Here is a 17,842-nt window from a genome sequence, read left to right as displayed (position 1 = left end):
CTAGTTTTCGAGCTACGCATAATTCTCCCGCACGAGAAGGGACACTAAAGTCAAACACCTTAAAGGTTCTATGACATTCATTTTCACTTTATACATTTTTGGGCGGTGAAACCGCCCCTATAAGTGAGATTTGGAAAAATGTACATTTTCCTGCGCTGTGATCTGGGCCCAGGAAATTTGTAGAATTATCCTGCGCTGTGATTGGCCAATCACAGTCTATTCAGGACTGTGATTGGCCAGGGTCACATGACACATGTGCATAGCCCTATATAAGTAACCATAACTTGAAAAAAACCAAAAATTTGTTTTTTTCAAGTTATGGTTTCGTCCATCATAAAGAGTGTTTCAATAAATGTATTTATCTTTTGTACATGATTGGTTGACTCCATTCAGTATTGTGATTAGCTAGCAAGACACCGCCCACTTCACACAGGGTGTGATTTTTATGTTTTTTTGGGATTTTATGACCTCAATTACATCCAAAAAATCTGAACTTTGAACATTCAGTGGATTTTCTGTGGTCTGGGGTTTTCTGAATAATTAGGCTGAAAAGTAATCTGAGCTTGGCCCTTCGGCAGTGAGGTCACAGTCGATTAATCCCGCCCACTCTCCTCCTCGCCCCTCCCCTCCCCTATCCTTTCCTTTGGGGGGGGGGGGGGGGGGGGGGCGGAGCACCAGCGACACCCGCAGGCAAAGATTTATTTTTTCATTGCAGTTGAAAAGGCTTTAGAAATGTGAGAGAAAAACACCTGCCATGGATCAATGGAGTGGATTTTTTTGTTAAAACTTTTTATACACGTTTGAAGGACCATGACAAAGACTTTTAATGTGTGGTAAAACTGAACGTCATGAAACCTTTAACCACTTGCCTAAAGGAGAATCCCCCCCATGATCAAACACAGCCCTGTGATGACGGCTTCCCCTGCTTTCTGTGCTGCCATTGGATAAAAGCCAGATCTTTGGATAGTGTCTGTCCTGCACTGGTTTCACTTTTGAAAACGACAGTAGAGCCAATCAAAATGCAGAACGTTGCCTTAATTTATGGGATGCGGGCACAGTTCCACAAAAAGTGGGACACCTGATCACCCTAGTTGGAGGTGGTCTCCTTACTCTTCCACTGAGACATTTAAATCTACATCTGCAAAGTGGCCAGATAGCAGCTCAGTGGCCTTGTGGTTAGAGTGTCCGGCTGTCCGCTCTGACACTACAGGGGGAAAGATTTCAATCCCCGATCAAAGTCATGCCAAAGACTATAACAATGGTATCCTCACGCAGCTCCTGACCTATGAACCACATCTTCAAAGTAAATAGCAACTAAACTACATATTTGCAGGTAGCCTCAAGCTGTGTTCACACTGGCAGATACAAAGCTGCAAGCTACCATTCATTTTTAATCCGGGAACGCATCTGTGTCATTTTAGATTTGAGCTATAACCATTAATTTATACTTTGGCTATTCAAAAATAGCAGATCTACAAGCTCATAGCGCGGCACCGAGTGCCGCGCTACGAGCTTGTATATCTGCTATTTTTGAAAAATCTTGAACATTTGTGCAAATCTTTGAATACATATATATTTTTAAACAACATTTTAACTAAAATCTTTGCTTCTGGGGTCCCTGGAACAACATATTTTGAACAGTTTTGTATCTGCCAGTGTGAACTGTGGTGGCCGAATTTATAGTTTGCCAAATATATGTATTAATCCTCAACCATCAACCTTGTTGAATTTAAGTGCATTGTCGGCAACATCTCAAACCAAAGGGCTAGTTTGACTCTACTACAGCTGTCCATCTTAACAGGTGACATCCCCCACAGACTGCTACTTCTACACTACTCTCTGTGTCAGCATAATAATCTGTTCTAAGTGATACTACACATGGTCATTGCTAACTTAATAAGTCAACTTTATTACATACGGTACTGTCACTTAGTATAGCCTGTTCATATTTATCACCATTTAGAGAGAGCATCTCTTGAGTATAAAGAGGTGTTGAAGACGACACCTCAGAAGGCTTGAGCCCAGGGGGGGGGCATTTGGCTCCTGTGAGGTCATGGAGAGAGGACAGGTCTAGCACACCAGTCTATTCTGTTTGATCATGATCTTTCAATAAAACTTTGCCAGTCCTTCATCTTTGTGGAAGATACATTTTTCCATTATAGAACGTATAGCATCAAGTTCATCAATGAAATGTCCCCCCCCCCTGGCCAAGCAGGGATTCCATCTTGAATGAGCAGCTGACGTTTGGTCTTCCATGCAGAAGACCCGGGTTCATATCATTGCTGTCGGGCAGTGTAATCTATTAACTTAATCCATGTTTTTATATTTTACTTAGATTAATTCTGTGTGCAGTACATTTTTTGCAATGGAGATTATATTGTATATCAGTAGCCTTTGTTTTCAACCCAGCTTATTTTCTTAATACTGTATATCTAAAATGCTGTAAAAGTTCCCTTGGAAATGGGAGCCGGTAGGAGAGCAAACAGGTAGTTTTGCAGTCATGTTGTTTTGTGTCTTGCTGGAGGACACTTCTCCAGGTGTGGCTGTTTACAGACATGTCTTGGCTGTTGGGGAAATCAAACATGTGACCGTTTGGTCACATGGGGCATCACTTTAACCACTGGATTAACCCTGCGGTGGGATGAGTCAAGCCTGATTGTGTGTGCGGTTGTTGCATGCCAAAAATAGCTGAGCTACAAGCTCAACGCATTGCTATTAACGGCATGCTTCACTGTCATAGAACGGCGTATCAATTTGTTACAGTAACGCTCTGTAGTTTTTCAATTAAACAAAAGTTATTTTTGATACACTCTTTACACTGGTATATTTGTCATAATAACCATTCCACATAAATATGTTTTTTGCATGTGTTGTCTGCCTACAACACTCAAGGTCTAGGTCAACAAATTATATAGAGTTGAAGTGGTTATGTCAATTGTCATAGAAGCACTCTGTAAATAAAAAAAATAAGTAAATAAATAAATGAGAAAGTAACCACACATCACCTGCATCAACCCGAGGATGCATGCGCCTGCAGCAGCAGCAGCAGGGTATGGTTAATGCCAAAATGGCACTGGAGAGATCAGAAAAACCTGCTCCCGTGGCATCCTTATCCACCCGGGACAGACGTTTGGTGTGTCAAGTCAGCCCCTGATGTTTGCCCGTCAGGCACGCAGCGGGGGGTCCCGAGCAGCATCTCACATAAGAGGTTTAACCCTTTAAGACCCGAGAAAGCATCTGTCATTTTCGATTCGAAACCATTATCTTGTACTTTTGGCTATTCAAAAATAGCAGATATACAAGCTCATAGCGCGGCACTCAGTGCCGCGCTATGAGCTTGTAGATCTGCTATTTTTTAAAAATCATGAAAACGTTTGCACATCTTTGAATATATATATTTTTCAAAGAGAACATTTGTAACTAAAATCTTTGCTTCTGGGGATTCTACAAATGTCTTCTAAATCCTAACAGTTTTTTTTTTTTTTTTTTTTTTATGTTGCTATAATATCAGTGGTTCTCAAACTTTGTTCATGTCAAGGACCACTAAAATGATATATATTAAGCCATGGACCCCCATCTCAAAATATCTTTGTTCCAAGGACCCCCGGAAGCAAAGATTTTGAGTAAAAAATGGAAGATTTGCTAAAAAAATAAATCACCATTTTTTTAAAATAGCAGATCTACAAGGCGCTATGAGCTTGTATATCTGCTATTTTTGAATAGCCCAAAGAAATCTTAAAATGACACAGATGCGTTCCCGGTCTAAATGGGTTAATGTGAGCCCCTCTCCAAAGTCTGTCAGTCGCGAGAGACGTTATATAGCGCCGACGGTCCTTGATGGCAGAGGAAATAACCTCAGTGAGGCAATAAAGTTGCAACGTCGACGGTCGACAACGTCAGACGGCGAGGTTAAGGCGGCGACGGGCGCCGGGGTACGGGAGGAGCACTTACTTGTTTTTTCTCCCGAGGTCGTTACTCCCCCCCGTGAGATGATGAAGCGACACGGCCATGCGCAGGCTGTTTGGTTTGCTGTAAAAAAAACTATATGAAGAAGCAGAATAAAAGGCTGTTTTATGTGCTTGTCCAAGACGCGTGGCGTTATTACACCTTTGAAATGCAGCTGTGGCCCTGATAGCCCCGAGACCACCGACACCAGAAGGAGCTCCATTAGCTGGATTTATTGAAGTGAGCGTGTCGCAGTGGTGGAAGGTATACCAAGTACATTTACTCAAGTACTGTGTAACGTTGCTGATTTTGTTTTACATATTTCGTAAATTTAACGTCTGCTTGATCAGCGTCACACCAAAGCGTCAAAAGTAGCAGATCTGCGAACTTGTAGATCTGCTACTTTTGCTACATCCCCCCCCCCAGCAATGATGTACACGTACACCCCCTGGACATGATGCTAGTACAGTATGTCGCAGGGACTTACCCCCAATCCAACCCTTGATGCTGAGTGCCAAGCAGGGAGGCATCGGGTACTGTTTTTATAGTCTTTGGTATGACTTTGATCAGGGATAGAAATCCTAACCTCCTGTAGTGTCAGAGCGGACAGCCAGACACTCTAACCACAAGGCCACTGAGCTGCTATCTGTCCACTTTGCAGATGTAGATAAGCACAAACCATAGGGCTGCATTTACAGATGTTATATATCGTATTGTTTTAGGTTAAGCCACCCAGCAGTGCATTTAAAAAAAAGGTCATATTCTGCAAAAAAAATATGAAAGTGTGGAGGGAAAAAAGAGAGGGTTAAGGACAGACCCCTGAGGGACTCCGGTCAATAAAAGTAGTGTCACTGTAGGTTGGAAATCTTGTTTGGCCTGTACTTTTCAGGAAATAGAACAAAATTGAGAAAATAGCCAATCTACTTGTACTGTAGATCAACTGTTTTCACTACTTTAGCTTGACACGCTTGTAAAATGAAGTAGGGCATTACATTAGAAATTTGGACATCCAAGTTTCTGCCCGACAGCAAAGTAATAATAATAATAATATATAAAATTTATATATAGCGCTTTTCAAAGTACCCAAAGACACTTTACATGGGGGGCATGAGAAAACAACAAAGAAAAACAGCTTAATTAGGGGGAAAAAAACATTAAGAAAAGGCTAAGATTAAGGAATGGTTGAGTAATAAAATCTTCTTTGACCACACAGACATTTTGCTCGTTGTGCTTTGGTGTAATCTAACGCTCTCTGAATGTGTGTCCATGTCCAGGTGACCATTACAGATCTGGGGGTCCAATTGGTGGCCTCGCTGTCCCTCAGCATGACGGCCAGCCCCGGGAGCTACCAGGCCATCCAGCTAACAACCACCGCCTCCGATCTGCTACACACAGCCAAACAGGTACACTCACACACACACACACACACACACACACACACACACACACACACACGCACTCGCTCGCGCGCACAAACGTATAAACAGCTTCCATCTGAGGCCGCACATTATATCCCCGGGTCGCAAATTACAGTAGTTAAAATGTCATCTTTTGTGACGGCACGCGCGGATTCACGCGCCAGCAAACACAGACACAGGGAAACGTTTATGGATGTGTCACTCAACGTGCGATGCTCGCACGCACGCACGCGCCCGCACACGCACGTGCGCACTTAGCTGTACTGCATCTACCACATGGTATTTCTCCCTCTGCAGACAGCCATGTCCCCCAGGTTGTAATCATAGAAGTTGAAAATGTAATTCCGCACAACTAACATGGTTAGATAACCACTCGTTATCTTATTCCCGTTTTCCATTTCCAATTATGAGTGTGCGCGCATGTGTGTGCGCGTGTGTGCGTGTGTGCGTGTGTGCGTGTGTGTGTGTGTGTGTGTGTGTGTGTGTGTGTGCGTGCCTGCCAGGGCTAAAATTGAAACCGCTTACCTGTCTGCTGATACAGTTTGTAACCTACTTCCAAACAGAAATAATTTCCATAATAATTATAAGTTGATCTTTTGATTACGTGGAGTTCTGTGCCATGTCTAATGACATGAGCTGTGTGCAGACTTCCTACAGTTGCTACTACACTGTAAAGTCCTGAGAGCTAATTTAATTAATAATAAATAATAATAAATAATAACCAAATGGACCTAGAGTGGCATTCACACCAAGCACAACATCTACTGTATAACTATAATTATATGTGTCATTGCCAGTGTTGGGCAAGTTACTCAAGTTACTTTTTACTCAATAATACGTTACTTTTAAAAAGTAATACGATTATAATACGTGGTACAGTATCAAGGGCTTGTAGCTTGTAGATATGTTCTTTTTGTATAATTATGTGACAACCTCCTACTATGGCTCCTACTATGACTTAGCTGAATGGATGGATGCTTACCTCAGTCGAAAACACGTTCCTTTTAACGCAGTAATGCAGCATTACCTGGATCAGTAGACTAATATGTAATAATATTACACTACTCGTTACTGGGAAAGTAATAATTTGACGGTAATATGTTACTAAGTAATCTATTACTTAATATATTACTAAGTATATATTACTTAATATATTACTAAGTCGTATATTACTTCCCAACACTGATTGTTTCTATAAACATTATCGTATCAGTGTGGACACTCACTTACAGTAGTTGTCGTTATATTTATCGTGCTTGGTTGGATCAACCCTTAAAGGTTATCCTCTGAGAGTGTACAAATATAACCAAATGGACCCTTATGTGTGTTAATTGTCTCCGCCAGGCCGAAAGGCATGGCGAGAGAGTATGTTTTGCCCCCTGTCCGTCCGTGTGTGTGTCCGTGTGTCCGTCCGTGTGTCCGTCATTTCTGTCATTTTGTGTACAGCTAATCTCTGGCACCGTTGGCTTGATTGCAGAGAAACTGTGCACACACACTCCCTGGATGCCAGAGCAAATTTTTCACATGGGCCTGTTATAGCGCCACCAGGAGGCCGCTTTTTGCAAAACACATTTTTTTACATTACTCCTACACATTTTATCCAAACATCACGCAATTCAGTACACAATATCTCTATAGTCATGTGATCAACACGGATCTGTCCAATTTTCCATATTCCACCCTGATTGGCTAAGGTTGGCTTCCAAAGTTTGCAGGATTGCTCCGTTTTAAACAAAATGCCTCAAATCATGAACGCAGCTTGCGATTTCCGTGAGATTTCACACGCACATTCCCACTAGGCCGAGGAATAAATGCCACTTGAAATGTTTCTAATCAGCCACATGGTGGCGCTATAAAAGGCCGATTTGTGTTTTGAACTATAGCTGCACCGATCTGCGTGAAACTTTGCACGCATACTCCCTAGAGGCCAGGAAAAACATCTGCCCTGCTTTTTTCACATTTGCCTTTCGTAGCGCCACCAGGAGGCCGACTTATGTAAAACAAATGTTTTGATTTAATCTTCAGAATTTATCCAAATTTCACGCAAAGCGGGTACACATGATCTCTATAGTCACGTGATCAAGATGGATCTGTTAACATTGACATCTAAAGTTTGCAGGAGTGGCCCGTTTTTGAACAAAATGCCACAAATCATGAACGCAACGTCCGATTGCGGTGACACTTTGCACGCACATTCGCACTACGTTGAAGAACAAATAACACTCTTTAACATTGCCCTATTATAGCGCCACCAGGAGGCCGATTTTTGCAACACTTTTTCTTTTTTATATTACTCCTACAAATGTTGTCCAATCATGCAAATCGGTACCCATTATCTCTATAGTCAAGTGATCAAGATGGTTCTGTCCGATTTTTCATATTCCATCCTGATTGGCAAATTCTGAACATGCTGCCCCACAATAACCTACCTGACCTGGCGGAGACCTGTGCTCCGAGGAGCACTTTTTCTAGTTTAACTCTGAGATTGTACAAATATTGTAACAAATGTGTACATTCTCAGAGTTAAATTAACATTCAGGATTGTACAGTGCCGTATGTGAAATACATTTAGAATCAGTTCCATCCCCACACTCATACCAATTATTTAGGCTTAACGACCATGGGCTGTACAGTATAAATATATATGTATACCCTTGCACGTAGGTGAGGTATACAGTACATATTTATTTCGGTGCATTTGGGGGTTGCCTGCCTGGTGGCTCATCCAGTTAGTGCACAGACCATATGTTCCTTCTGATCCGCGACCACCCGAGTTTGAGTTGGACTCGCTGTCTCATCTCGCATGTCTCTCCTCTCTCTGCCCTTGGTTTCCTGAATCTGCAGCCCATGATCCGCAAAGACTGTGCTAACACAGCACAGCACAGCACAGCACAGCACAGCACAACACAACACAGCACAGCACAACACAGCACAGCACAGCACAGCACAACACAACACAACACAACACAACACAACACAACACAACACAACACAACACAACACAGCACAGCACAGCACAGCACAGCACAACACAACACAACACAACACAACACAGCACAGCACAGCACAGCACAGCACAGCACAGCACAGCACAGCACAGCACAACACAACACAACACAACACAACACAACACAGCACAGCACAGCACAGCACAGCACAACAATACAACAACAAGCTGTTGCAACAACAAGCTCATAGCGCGGCACCGAGTGCCGCGCTATGAGCTTGTAGATCTGCTATTTTCTTTTTTTTATCATGAAAAGGTGTGCAAATCTTTTGAATTTATACTTTTTTAAAGCGAACATTTGTAACTAAAATCTTTGTTTATGGGGGGTCCCTGACCAAATATTTTGAGATGGGGGTCCTGCGACCAAATACATATAATTTTGGGGGGTTCTTGACGTGAAAAAGTTAGAGCAACCACTGATATTATTGCTACATACGTTTTTCCGAAAACTGTTTGGATTTAGAAGACATTTGTAAATGCGTTCCCAGATTGAACGGGTTGAATGTGTCATAAGGTTTGTCTGGTTTGAGGCCCGTCAGACTGCACACGGTTCCACATGGAACGCACAGGGCTTTGACCGACGTTCTCATCCGCCTTGTCTATGTGCAACGCAGGATAATACACGTAGGCGGGGGGAGGATTTTAGGAACGGAAACCTGCCTAATCTGACGCCTTGGATCGCTAACTGGATACAGTGGAGCCCTGTAACAACCCAAAGTGATTTAACCATGAAAGCTCTGTGTGCACCCACGTATAACAGCAACCCGAACCCCCGACCGCACACACGCGTGCCGCGCGCACATAACACACACCATTATGGGTTTGATGCAATGCAGAGAGAGGGCAAAATTACAGAGGTGCACGTGGCATGCGCACATGCACACGCTAACCCATTCAATCCGGGAATACCTCTACAAATGTCTTCAAAATCAGGTTTCTGAAAACCTACGTTTCTATATCAGTGGTTTCAAACTTTTTCATGTCAAGGACCCCAAAATTATATGCATTTAGCCGCAGACCCCCCATCTCAAAATATTTAGTTCCAGGGACCCCCAGAAGCAAATATTTCAGTTACAAATGTTCGCTTTAAAAAATATATATTAAAAGATTTGCACATATTTTCACAATTTTAAAAGAAAATAGCAGATCTTCAAGCTCATAGCACGGCACTCGGTGCCGCGCTATGAGCTTGTAGATCTGCTATTTTTGAATAGCCAAACAATGGTTATAGGCTAAAATCTAAAATGACACAGATCCGTTCCCGGATTGAATGGACTAATATACAGGTACATTCTCTCTCCCTCTCTCTCTCTCTCTCTCTCTCTCTCTCTCTCTCTCTCTCTCTCTCATCTCTCTCTCTCTCTCTCTCTCTCTCTCTCTCTCTCTATCTCCTCTCTCTCTCTCTCTCTCTCTCTCTCTCTCTCTCTCTCTACAAATGTAGTCATACATGTGTAGGTAAACACATACGACAGACAGACACACATGCCATCCACGCAGAACAAGATGCTTGTGCATACACTGATGTACACAGACATAGAGCACACACATCACGTTTAGGAGCTAATGTTTTTGACCAGGGGTAACTGTCGGCTCGCTAAAACGAATGCCCATGGATCCAAGGGCGTGATTTTTTATGTCAGACTTCGGTACTTTCTGGGTTGCAATGGTGTTGCATCCTCTACCGCTCTTTCTGTCTCGCACCCCCCCCCCCCCATCTACCTCTCTCTCTTTTTATTTTCTTAATCCATCATACAATCCCACACATACCCATAATCCTCTCTCTCTAACCATCTCTCTCTTTTTATGCGATCATGCCATGCTAGGTTATTATACCTTAACCCCTCACTTTGTATTCATTCTCTCTCTCTCTCTCTCTCTCTCTCTCTCTCTCTCTCTCTCTCTCTCTCTCTCTCTCTCTCTCTCTCTCTCTCTACTCATTTTATCACTCTCTCCATCGGAGGGCTAATTGGCCTGAGAGCGGCTCATTACGATTAAAGGAGATATGTCTTCTCTCTCTCTCTCTCCCCCCCCTTCTCTCTTGACCAAGCCTTCATTTTCCAACTGAACTGTTTCTCCGTTCTCCCTTTTGCATCACTGTTGTTGCCTATAGGGAAAGGAGGGAAAGAAAGTATGAGAGAGAGAGAGAGTGAGAAAGAGAGGGGGGTCTCGAGAAAAGTAACTGAGCAGAGGTAGAGAGGAAATGAAGAGGCAGGTAGGAAAAGAGACATACTGTAGGGCGGAGGAAGAGAGGAGGAGAGGGAGATAAATTGTTGTTCTTAATGTTGTCCAGTAATTACTTTTGTTGAGGAGGCTATACGCCGCTGTGTTACTTACCTCCACAATCCTCCCCGTGTTCTGATTAAAGGCAAGCCCAGGCTTTTATCAGGGGAAATCAGCGAGGTATAAGTCCACTTAGAGACAAAGCAGAGAAAAATAGCTATAGTCTGACTGCAGGCTTCCGTTGCCATATAGGCTAGCTGTGTTCAAGCTGCTTGAAAGAGGAAGGTTGTTGACAAAAGCATTCTGCGTCGTCTAGAGAGTGCAGTTCACGAGCATGTAGACCTAAACGCATTGTATTGTGCAGGAGAGTGGATGGGGATGGCCTTTAGTGCGTGTGTGTGCGCTGCGCGCGTTCGTGCGTGTGTCCTAAAATTCTTCTGCTTCAGCTATAATGTTATTAATGTTGGTATCATGTGACTTAAGGGAATGTTTTTGAGCTGCCGATTCTTACGATACAATTTTAATTATATTGTTGTTGTTTTCTTTTTTGTGTGCATGTGCAATTATTGGTCATTTTAATGAGGGCATGCTTCAATCAGACCCATGTCTCATTACGGAGTACCTTTGTTCATGAGTGTCAATTACCATCCAGCATTGAAGAGCTGTTAGGCGTTTTGTCCATGGAAAAAGAGTCTCTCAGCAAGTCTCTCTGTAAAACTCTGACATGATCATACGCAACAAATCACTGTCACTGTCACCCCCCCCCGGTCATTCATTTTCATGGCCGGTGGGGATATGTAGTTATCCCTGCTTCTGGTCAGACTCAATTAAATACATGCCCTTCCTTTTAAGAAATGTAGACTGTCTCATATGTTTGATAATATCACAATTTAACACACTTTTTAACCCACATTATCCCCACAGGGTTCCTATTCTGGGCCAATTTGTCAAAATGCATCAAAATGTGTCAAAATTGTTTTTCTTTTAAATAGCAAAAATTGATCTACAAGCTCACAACGTGTTGCGGTACATGAGTTGTAGATCAGCTACAGTATATTCACTATTTGTCATACAAAGAAGTATATAGGCCTTAAGTAGTTAAGAAATTCTTGCCCCCTTATTTTTTTTACAAATTGAACCTGGGCCTAACGCCTTGGTTTCTCTCTCTCTCTCTCTCTCTCTCTCTCTCTCTCTCTCTCTCTCTCTCTCTATCAGGAGGCAGCGATCAGTGCGTGGATCCAGTACAGCGATGGTTCGGTGACCCCTCTGGACATCTACGACCCCAAGGACTTCCTCCTCTCGGCCATCTCACTGGACGAGAGCGTCATATCCACTAACAATCAGGTACGGCCCATGAGGCACCTCCTCTCTCACACCCTGAGAATACTGTTAGTGAATTAGTTTAGAATTAAAGTCTACTGACAAACTTCACAGACACACCGTCATCATGTCGTTTTTTTGTATTCCTCAATGTCGGCTCTTCCTATCGCTGTGACGCAGAATTCACCAAGCGTTAGGGAACGTGAGCTGGTTTTAGACCGTCGTGAGACAGGTTAGTTTTAATTCAAAAGAATACAAGTCTGCACAACAGCATTGCTCCTAAGTTGGCCTTCCCTGAAGGCCGATTATGGCTGAAACGTTGTACCACCTGTACTATTGTCTGTGTTTTGAAGTTACACTTAGGAGCAATGCTTTTTTTTACTTTTATTCTTTTGAACTGTTACTCCTTGTCCAGCACCAGCGACGAACTGGATGTGCGTAACCCACTGTTCTGAATAGGTTAGTTTAAAACAGAAGAAGGAAGCGCTGCCTCGGTTCAGTCACAGTGGCTTTTGCAAACAGGTGCTTTCAGTGGAACAGGTATGGTATACAAAGAAGCAAAATAACCCAAAGTTCTGCTTGTGGTGAGGCAGACGGAAGGGAAAAGGGTACTGAGGCACTCCGGAAAAAATATGTATTGAGCGAGGCAACAGCTGACCGACGTGTTTCGACACTTGGGTCTTCAACAGGGTCAGTTACCCAACCGATAATCTCTCAAGACAGACTCAGAGCTCCGCAGCTGAATCTGTCGGGAGCTCCTTTTCTAACGTGTATAGTTAGGAATGTTTGGAATGTAAACGAAGACCCGTGGACCGTAAGTGGAGGGCTGAGGGCGGACCTAACGGCCAACATCCTGTTATCCACATTCTATTGGGTGGTCCCCCCAGAGTCTAATTTATTTGGGTTCCCAGATTGCCCAATTGATGGTGTGTTGTTGCAATAGCAATCCCGCTTCAGTGCGAGAGGAACCGCAGGTTCAGACATTTGGTGCATGTGCTTGGAGCCACTGGGGCGACGCTACCATCTGCGGACTGAGCGCCTCTAAGTCAGAATCCCATTCATCAGCTCCAATTTAACAGTGTTCCAATTTACGTTTTTCCAGGAGCAGCACTGGCCGTCCGTGGTGGCGGAGAGCGAGGGACAGGGGGGCGCTGGTCCGCGTGGAGATGGTCATCTCCGAAACCTGCCAGAAGTCCAAGAGGAAGAGCGTGCTGGCGTCCGGAGTGGGGAACGTCCGGGTGAAGTTCGGAGCGTGGAACGAGGAGAAAGGAGGCGCAGGCGGAGGACGGCAGGAGGGAGAGGGAGGAGCAGGCACCGACAACAGCACCAACGAGCAGAGGACCAAAGCTGCAGGGAAGGAGGAAGGAGACAGGAAGCACAACAACTCTGCTTCTGACAGAGAGGAGGGGGCCATGAGGAAGGTACTGATGGATAGATGGATGGACGGATGGATGGATGGATGGATGGATTGACGGGTGCATTTAGTCCATTAACACATTCCCTGCCAGGTATTAATTCATTCATTATGTAGTTTCTGCCAGGGTTTTTTACCTTATATTGACCATCTTTGCAGAGCCACGGGAGCCGTGATGTGCGAGTGCACGTAAACAAAGCATGTCTAGGGAATGGGGGAGGGTCTGATCTCTCCACCAGAGGAAAATGGCCGATTGTAACCGTGATCGGCCATTTTCTCCCGGTCGGCAGTTGTATAACAGCCGTTTTCACCAAAAAAAGAGAAAAAAAGAGAAAGGGGTGTTTTTCTAAAACTCATAAAGAAGGAGCGGACAGGAGTGTCATTCTTTGGGATGACATCACATCTGTCTATTCCTTCTTTCAGAGTCCTAGGATCATTCCTAAGTTGCGTTAACCACATGAACCATTATTTTATACTTTGGCTATTCAATAAGAGCAATCGTCCCTGGAACTAAATATTTTTAGAAGGGTTCCGTGTCCAAATACATTTTGGGTGGTCCTTCACATGAAAAAGTTTGAGAACCACTGATATTATAGCAACATAAGTGTTTCAGAAAAGTGTTAGAATTTAGAATGATTTGTAGAATCGGCCTCAGGTCTTGAGAGTGAAATAATTATTCACAGAGTAGAATGCATGAAGAAAACAGTGAATGAGAAATTCAAGTAGTGTTTTTCAAATTGTTCACTGAACAATGTTCAGTGTATTATATTTTAATCTTGTAACCACTGAAAGCAGAGATCTTTTGAGTGGTTTTGTGGATAGGCCTGTATCCTATAGTACAGTATGTTAAGAAGAACAACAGTAATAAGGAATATTAATAACAAAATACCATAAATGTACTTCATCTGTATAACACATTTCAGCCTAGAGTTGAACACCTGTAGTATATAATGGTGAGCAGACCTCATAAAATTGATAATAAAGCAAAGTAATTGGTACTAAAGTAGAGATCTAAGAAATGACTGGTTTGGAGTATATATATACAGTATATAACGTCTAATGAAACATGAATCTAAACACAGGGCTTCCCAAACCTTTTCACACAATATAAATTAATCAAAAAATGTGATCTACAACTTCACAACATGTCATGATGCAACGCTTTGTGAGCTTGGAGATATATTTTCACATTTCTGAAATTCTTATGAAAAATGATTTTACATTTTTGAAAATCTTAATCTGTAGGTAAACATTTTTTAAATGTACCCGCAACCCAAAAATGAGTCCCGACCCATACTTTGGGAAACACTGCTTTAACGTCATCGTTGTGTCCTCCTCTCCAGTGGTGGAAAAAGTACAATTATTTTTACTGAAGTAAAAGTAGCCTATCAATACTGCAATGTTACAAGTAAAAGTCCGGAATTCAAAATTCAAAAGCTCACAATGCGTTGCGTCGCATCACAAGGCATTGTATGTTTTGTAATAATAATATTTGCCTCTGAGATGTAGTGGAGTAAAAGTAAAAGTAGCCTACTAACAATTTAAAATACTCCAGTAAAGTAAAAACACCTCAAAATTGTACTTAAGTACAGTACTTAGTACTTAGTTACTTTACACCACTGCTCCTCTCCGTCACCAGGTCAGCACCACGACCAAGACCACGGTGACGCACCGCGCGTCGGGCAGCAAAGCCGCCAGCGGGGGCAGCAGCAGCAGCCGGGGCAGTGGCAGCGGAGGCCCCAGCCAGGCCGGGGACTACAGCAGCTACCCTGCCCAGGTGGAGGTGCCCGGGGCCGGGGAGAGCGACCTGTCCCAGACCCCTCGAGGCCTGTCGGACCTGGAGATCGGGATGTACGCCCTGCTGGGCGTGTTCTGCCTGGCCATACTGGTGTTTCTCATCAACTGCATCAGCTTTGCCTTCAGGTATACTGTTTCAGTCGATCACCGGGGGGGCTTTGTCTGTTTTGGAGGCAGTGCAATATTTTTAAACATGTTGCACAAAATCATAGCTCACTCCCACATTGTAACATTGTTAAAAAAAAAAATAGTGAAAATATGGCTTAAGGGGATTGTTCACCCAAAACAAATTTTGTCGCATTCCTAAGTCAATCATTTGATGACCAGCGGACTGGTATGCAGCGGTTACGGTAAAATACACAAAGGAGACTCTTTGTGTCTCCTACCGGTCCGCTGGTCATCAAATTATTGGCTTAGGAAAAAAACTATATATATATTCATGAATTCAAGTCTCCATGGGGTGACTAATTGATAGAAAAGAGTCATTTTGGGGGTGAACTATCCCTTTAAATGGTTAACATGTCTGTGTGTGTGTGTGTGTGTGTGTGTGTGTACGCGTGCGTGTGCGTACGTGCATGGGGGGTCTCAGTTGGGTCAGATGTAAGAAGGGGGGCTTCAAGGAAAAAAAAGGTTGGGAACCACTCCAGTAAATAAAGTTTAAGTCTGCTCTGCTGCAACAGTGTGGAAACAGGTCACAATAGCGAGGCTTGCAATTTACTTATTTTCACAGTCGATGATTGTGCAAATAACTTGCAATTTGTTGTCTAGAAAAAAAAAACTCTCTCCGCCGGGAGCTTGACGGTTGTGCGTTTCATCATGCAGATACCGTCACAAGCAGCTGCCGGTGCTGGAGGCAGGAGGCAACATGAACCACGCGCACGACTGGGTGTGGCTGGGCAACGAGGCCGACCTCCTGGCCGACCACGCCGACCACTGCCACGGCCCGCCGCCGCTGGACGAGTGCACCACCGCCATCGACCGCAGCGAGGGCGGCTACGAGGAGAGCAAGTGCCTGCTGAACGGAGCCGGGAACGCTCTGGTGATGGGGATGGGGATGGGGATGGGCCCCGGCGTGGCCACCGCCACGGGTGGCCACCGGGGCATCGCCCACGGGCAGACCTTGCCAAGGTCGGTCCCCGAGCCGCGGCAGTGCCTTTCGGGGATCCCCGCGGGCGGCAGGGACGCGAGCTGCAGCTCGGAGCCGCTCAACAGTTCCCCCAGAGGCACCGCCAAGCGCAAGCGGGTCAAGTTCACGTCCTTTGCCACCGTGCTGCCCAACGACGACGGAGGGGGCGGGCCGTACGGCAACTCGTCGGTGCCGGTGGCCAACGGGAGCGAGGACGACATCAAGTGGGTGTGTCAGGACATGGACCTGGGCCAATCGGAAATCAGAACCTATATGGAGAGACTACAAGACAATCTGTGATCGGAGGGAAGGGACCCTGGTAGAGATGGGAGGGGGGAGAAAGACGGACAAATGAATACAGCTCACCTGTAATGCCTTTGGAGTGGACGGCGGGAGAGGGAAACGAGACAGGGAGAAGGAAACCACAGGGCAGGGAATAGTCGATGAAAACAGAGGGGAGATGAATGTTTAATTTGTGGCGTGTGTGCAGCTTTCATCGAACCCTTTAGCCGGATTTATGCGTAGTTGCGCTCCAGTGTCGTGCACCGAAAATAGCGGATCTACAAGCTCATCGGCGTCACATTGGGAATGCGTTGTGGTCATTGACGCTTGTAGGTCTGCTATCTCCGGTGCGTGATTACTGGCACACAACTACATCAGGCTTTAGACTTCCTACTGAAAGCCAAATCCTAGAATCACTTGCTCAAAAATAAGTCAACGGTAACAAAGTGAAAAACATTAAATAGTATTCATTTATATGAAATATTTATATTTACTATATAATGTGAAAGTATTTGTTATGGCAATAACAGTCTAAAAGTAATAAGAATGTGTTTGTTATGAGTGATTATTGTGGTGTTTCAAAGCACCATGCTAAGTACGAATACCTTTTTCTTTTTTGCCAATGTAACAGTGAATTGGTGGGGAGGATATCGATTGGGAATTAATTTTATACCTTGAGCTAGAATACAACGTTTTTTATTTATTATTACTATCTTATTCTTGTAACGATAAAATAATTTTTCCTGCCAGTCAGCCATTGGCTGTGGCTGCCATTTGATTATTGCTAACCATTGTGTCATATGATTAAACGCTACCATTTATTTGAAGCAACATTTTGAATATAGTCAAAGGAGACTTTTCTCCTATTGTACCGTGAAAAAAGATATATAGAATAATGTTGCACAAGATATATTTCAACTACCCAACTGCTGAGAGAATCATTTCACAAAGTTGTCAGAGGGAGCTGAAAATAAGCGCTGGACAATGGACAATCTATACTCCCGCTTTAGTAGAATGTTGTTAAAGTGTGCAGTGAAGAATGGTGTGTTAACAGAAAGGAACTATTTCTCCCTTGGATACGAGGCAAAGGCATTTATACTTGCACAATTATTAACAGGATAAGGACATGAGCCAAATGGGAGGCTATTATTCCTGTTTCTTAAAACCCCTCCGGCCCTGTATTCAGAACCAATGTCATCACCCCCCCCTCGCCTCCTTCTCTCCTCGTGCGCGATTCCGACAATGGAAGAGACATTTTTATGTGAACTAGACCCCCACACAGCCCAGAGCGAACAAGCCCCTAATACAGAGGA

The 17,842-nt window shown here is 43.9% G+C and overlaps 1 protein-coding gene across 1 annotated transcript in view; it reads left to right on the top strand.

The window, feature by feature from the left end:
* LOC308089073 (transmembrane protein 132C-like) overlaps positions 1-16,547 on the top strand; it is a gene marked incomplete at its 3' end in the record, with an annotated part of 204,933 nt that extends 188,386 nt beyond the window's left edge. The window contains 6 exon segments of the mRNA XM_080433646.1: positions 5,220-5,348; positions 11,806-11,934; positions 13,013-13,054; positions 13,056-13,331; positions 14,964-15,247; positions 15,944-16,547. Coding sequence (XP_080289772.1) covers positions 5,220-5,348; positions 11,806-11,934; positions 13,013-13,054; positions 13,056-13,331; positions 14,964-15,247; positions 15,944-16,547 — 1,464 coding nt within the window.
* Positions 16,548-17,842: the final 1,295 nt, after the last annotated feature.

The sequence above is a fragment of the Gymnoscopelus braueri genome (assembly GCF_963280865.1).
Source record: "Gymnoscopelus braueri genome assembly, chromosome: 7".
Lineage (NCBI taxonomy): Eukaryota > Metazoa > Chordata > Actinopteri > Myctophiformes > Myctophidae > Gymnoscopelus > Gymnoscopelus braueri.
The sequence above is the reverse complement of the archived record's forward strand: the minus strand, read 5'-3'. Positions and strand labels throughout refer to the sequence as shown.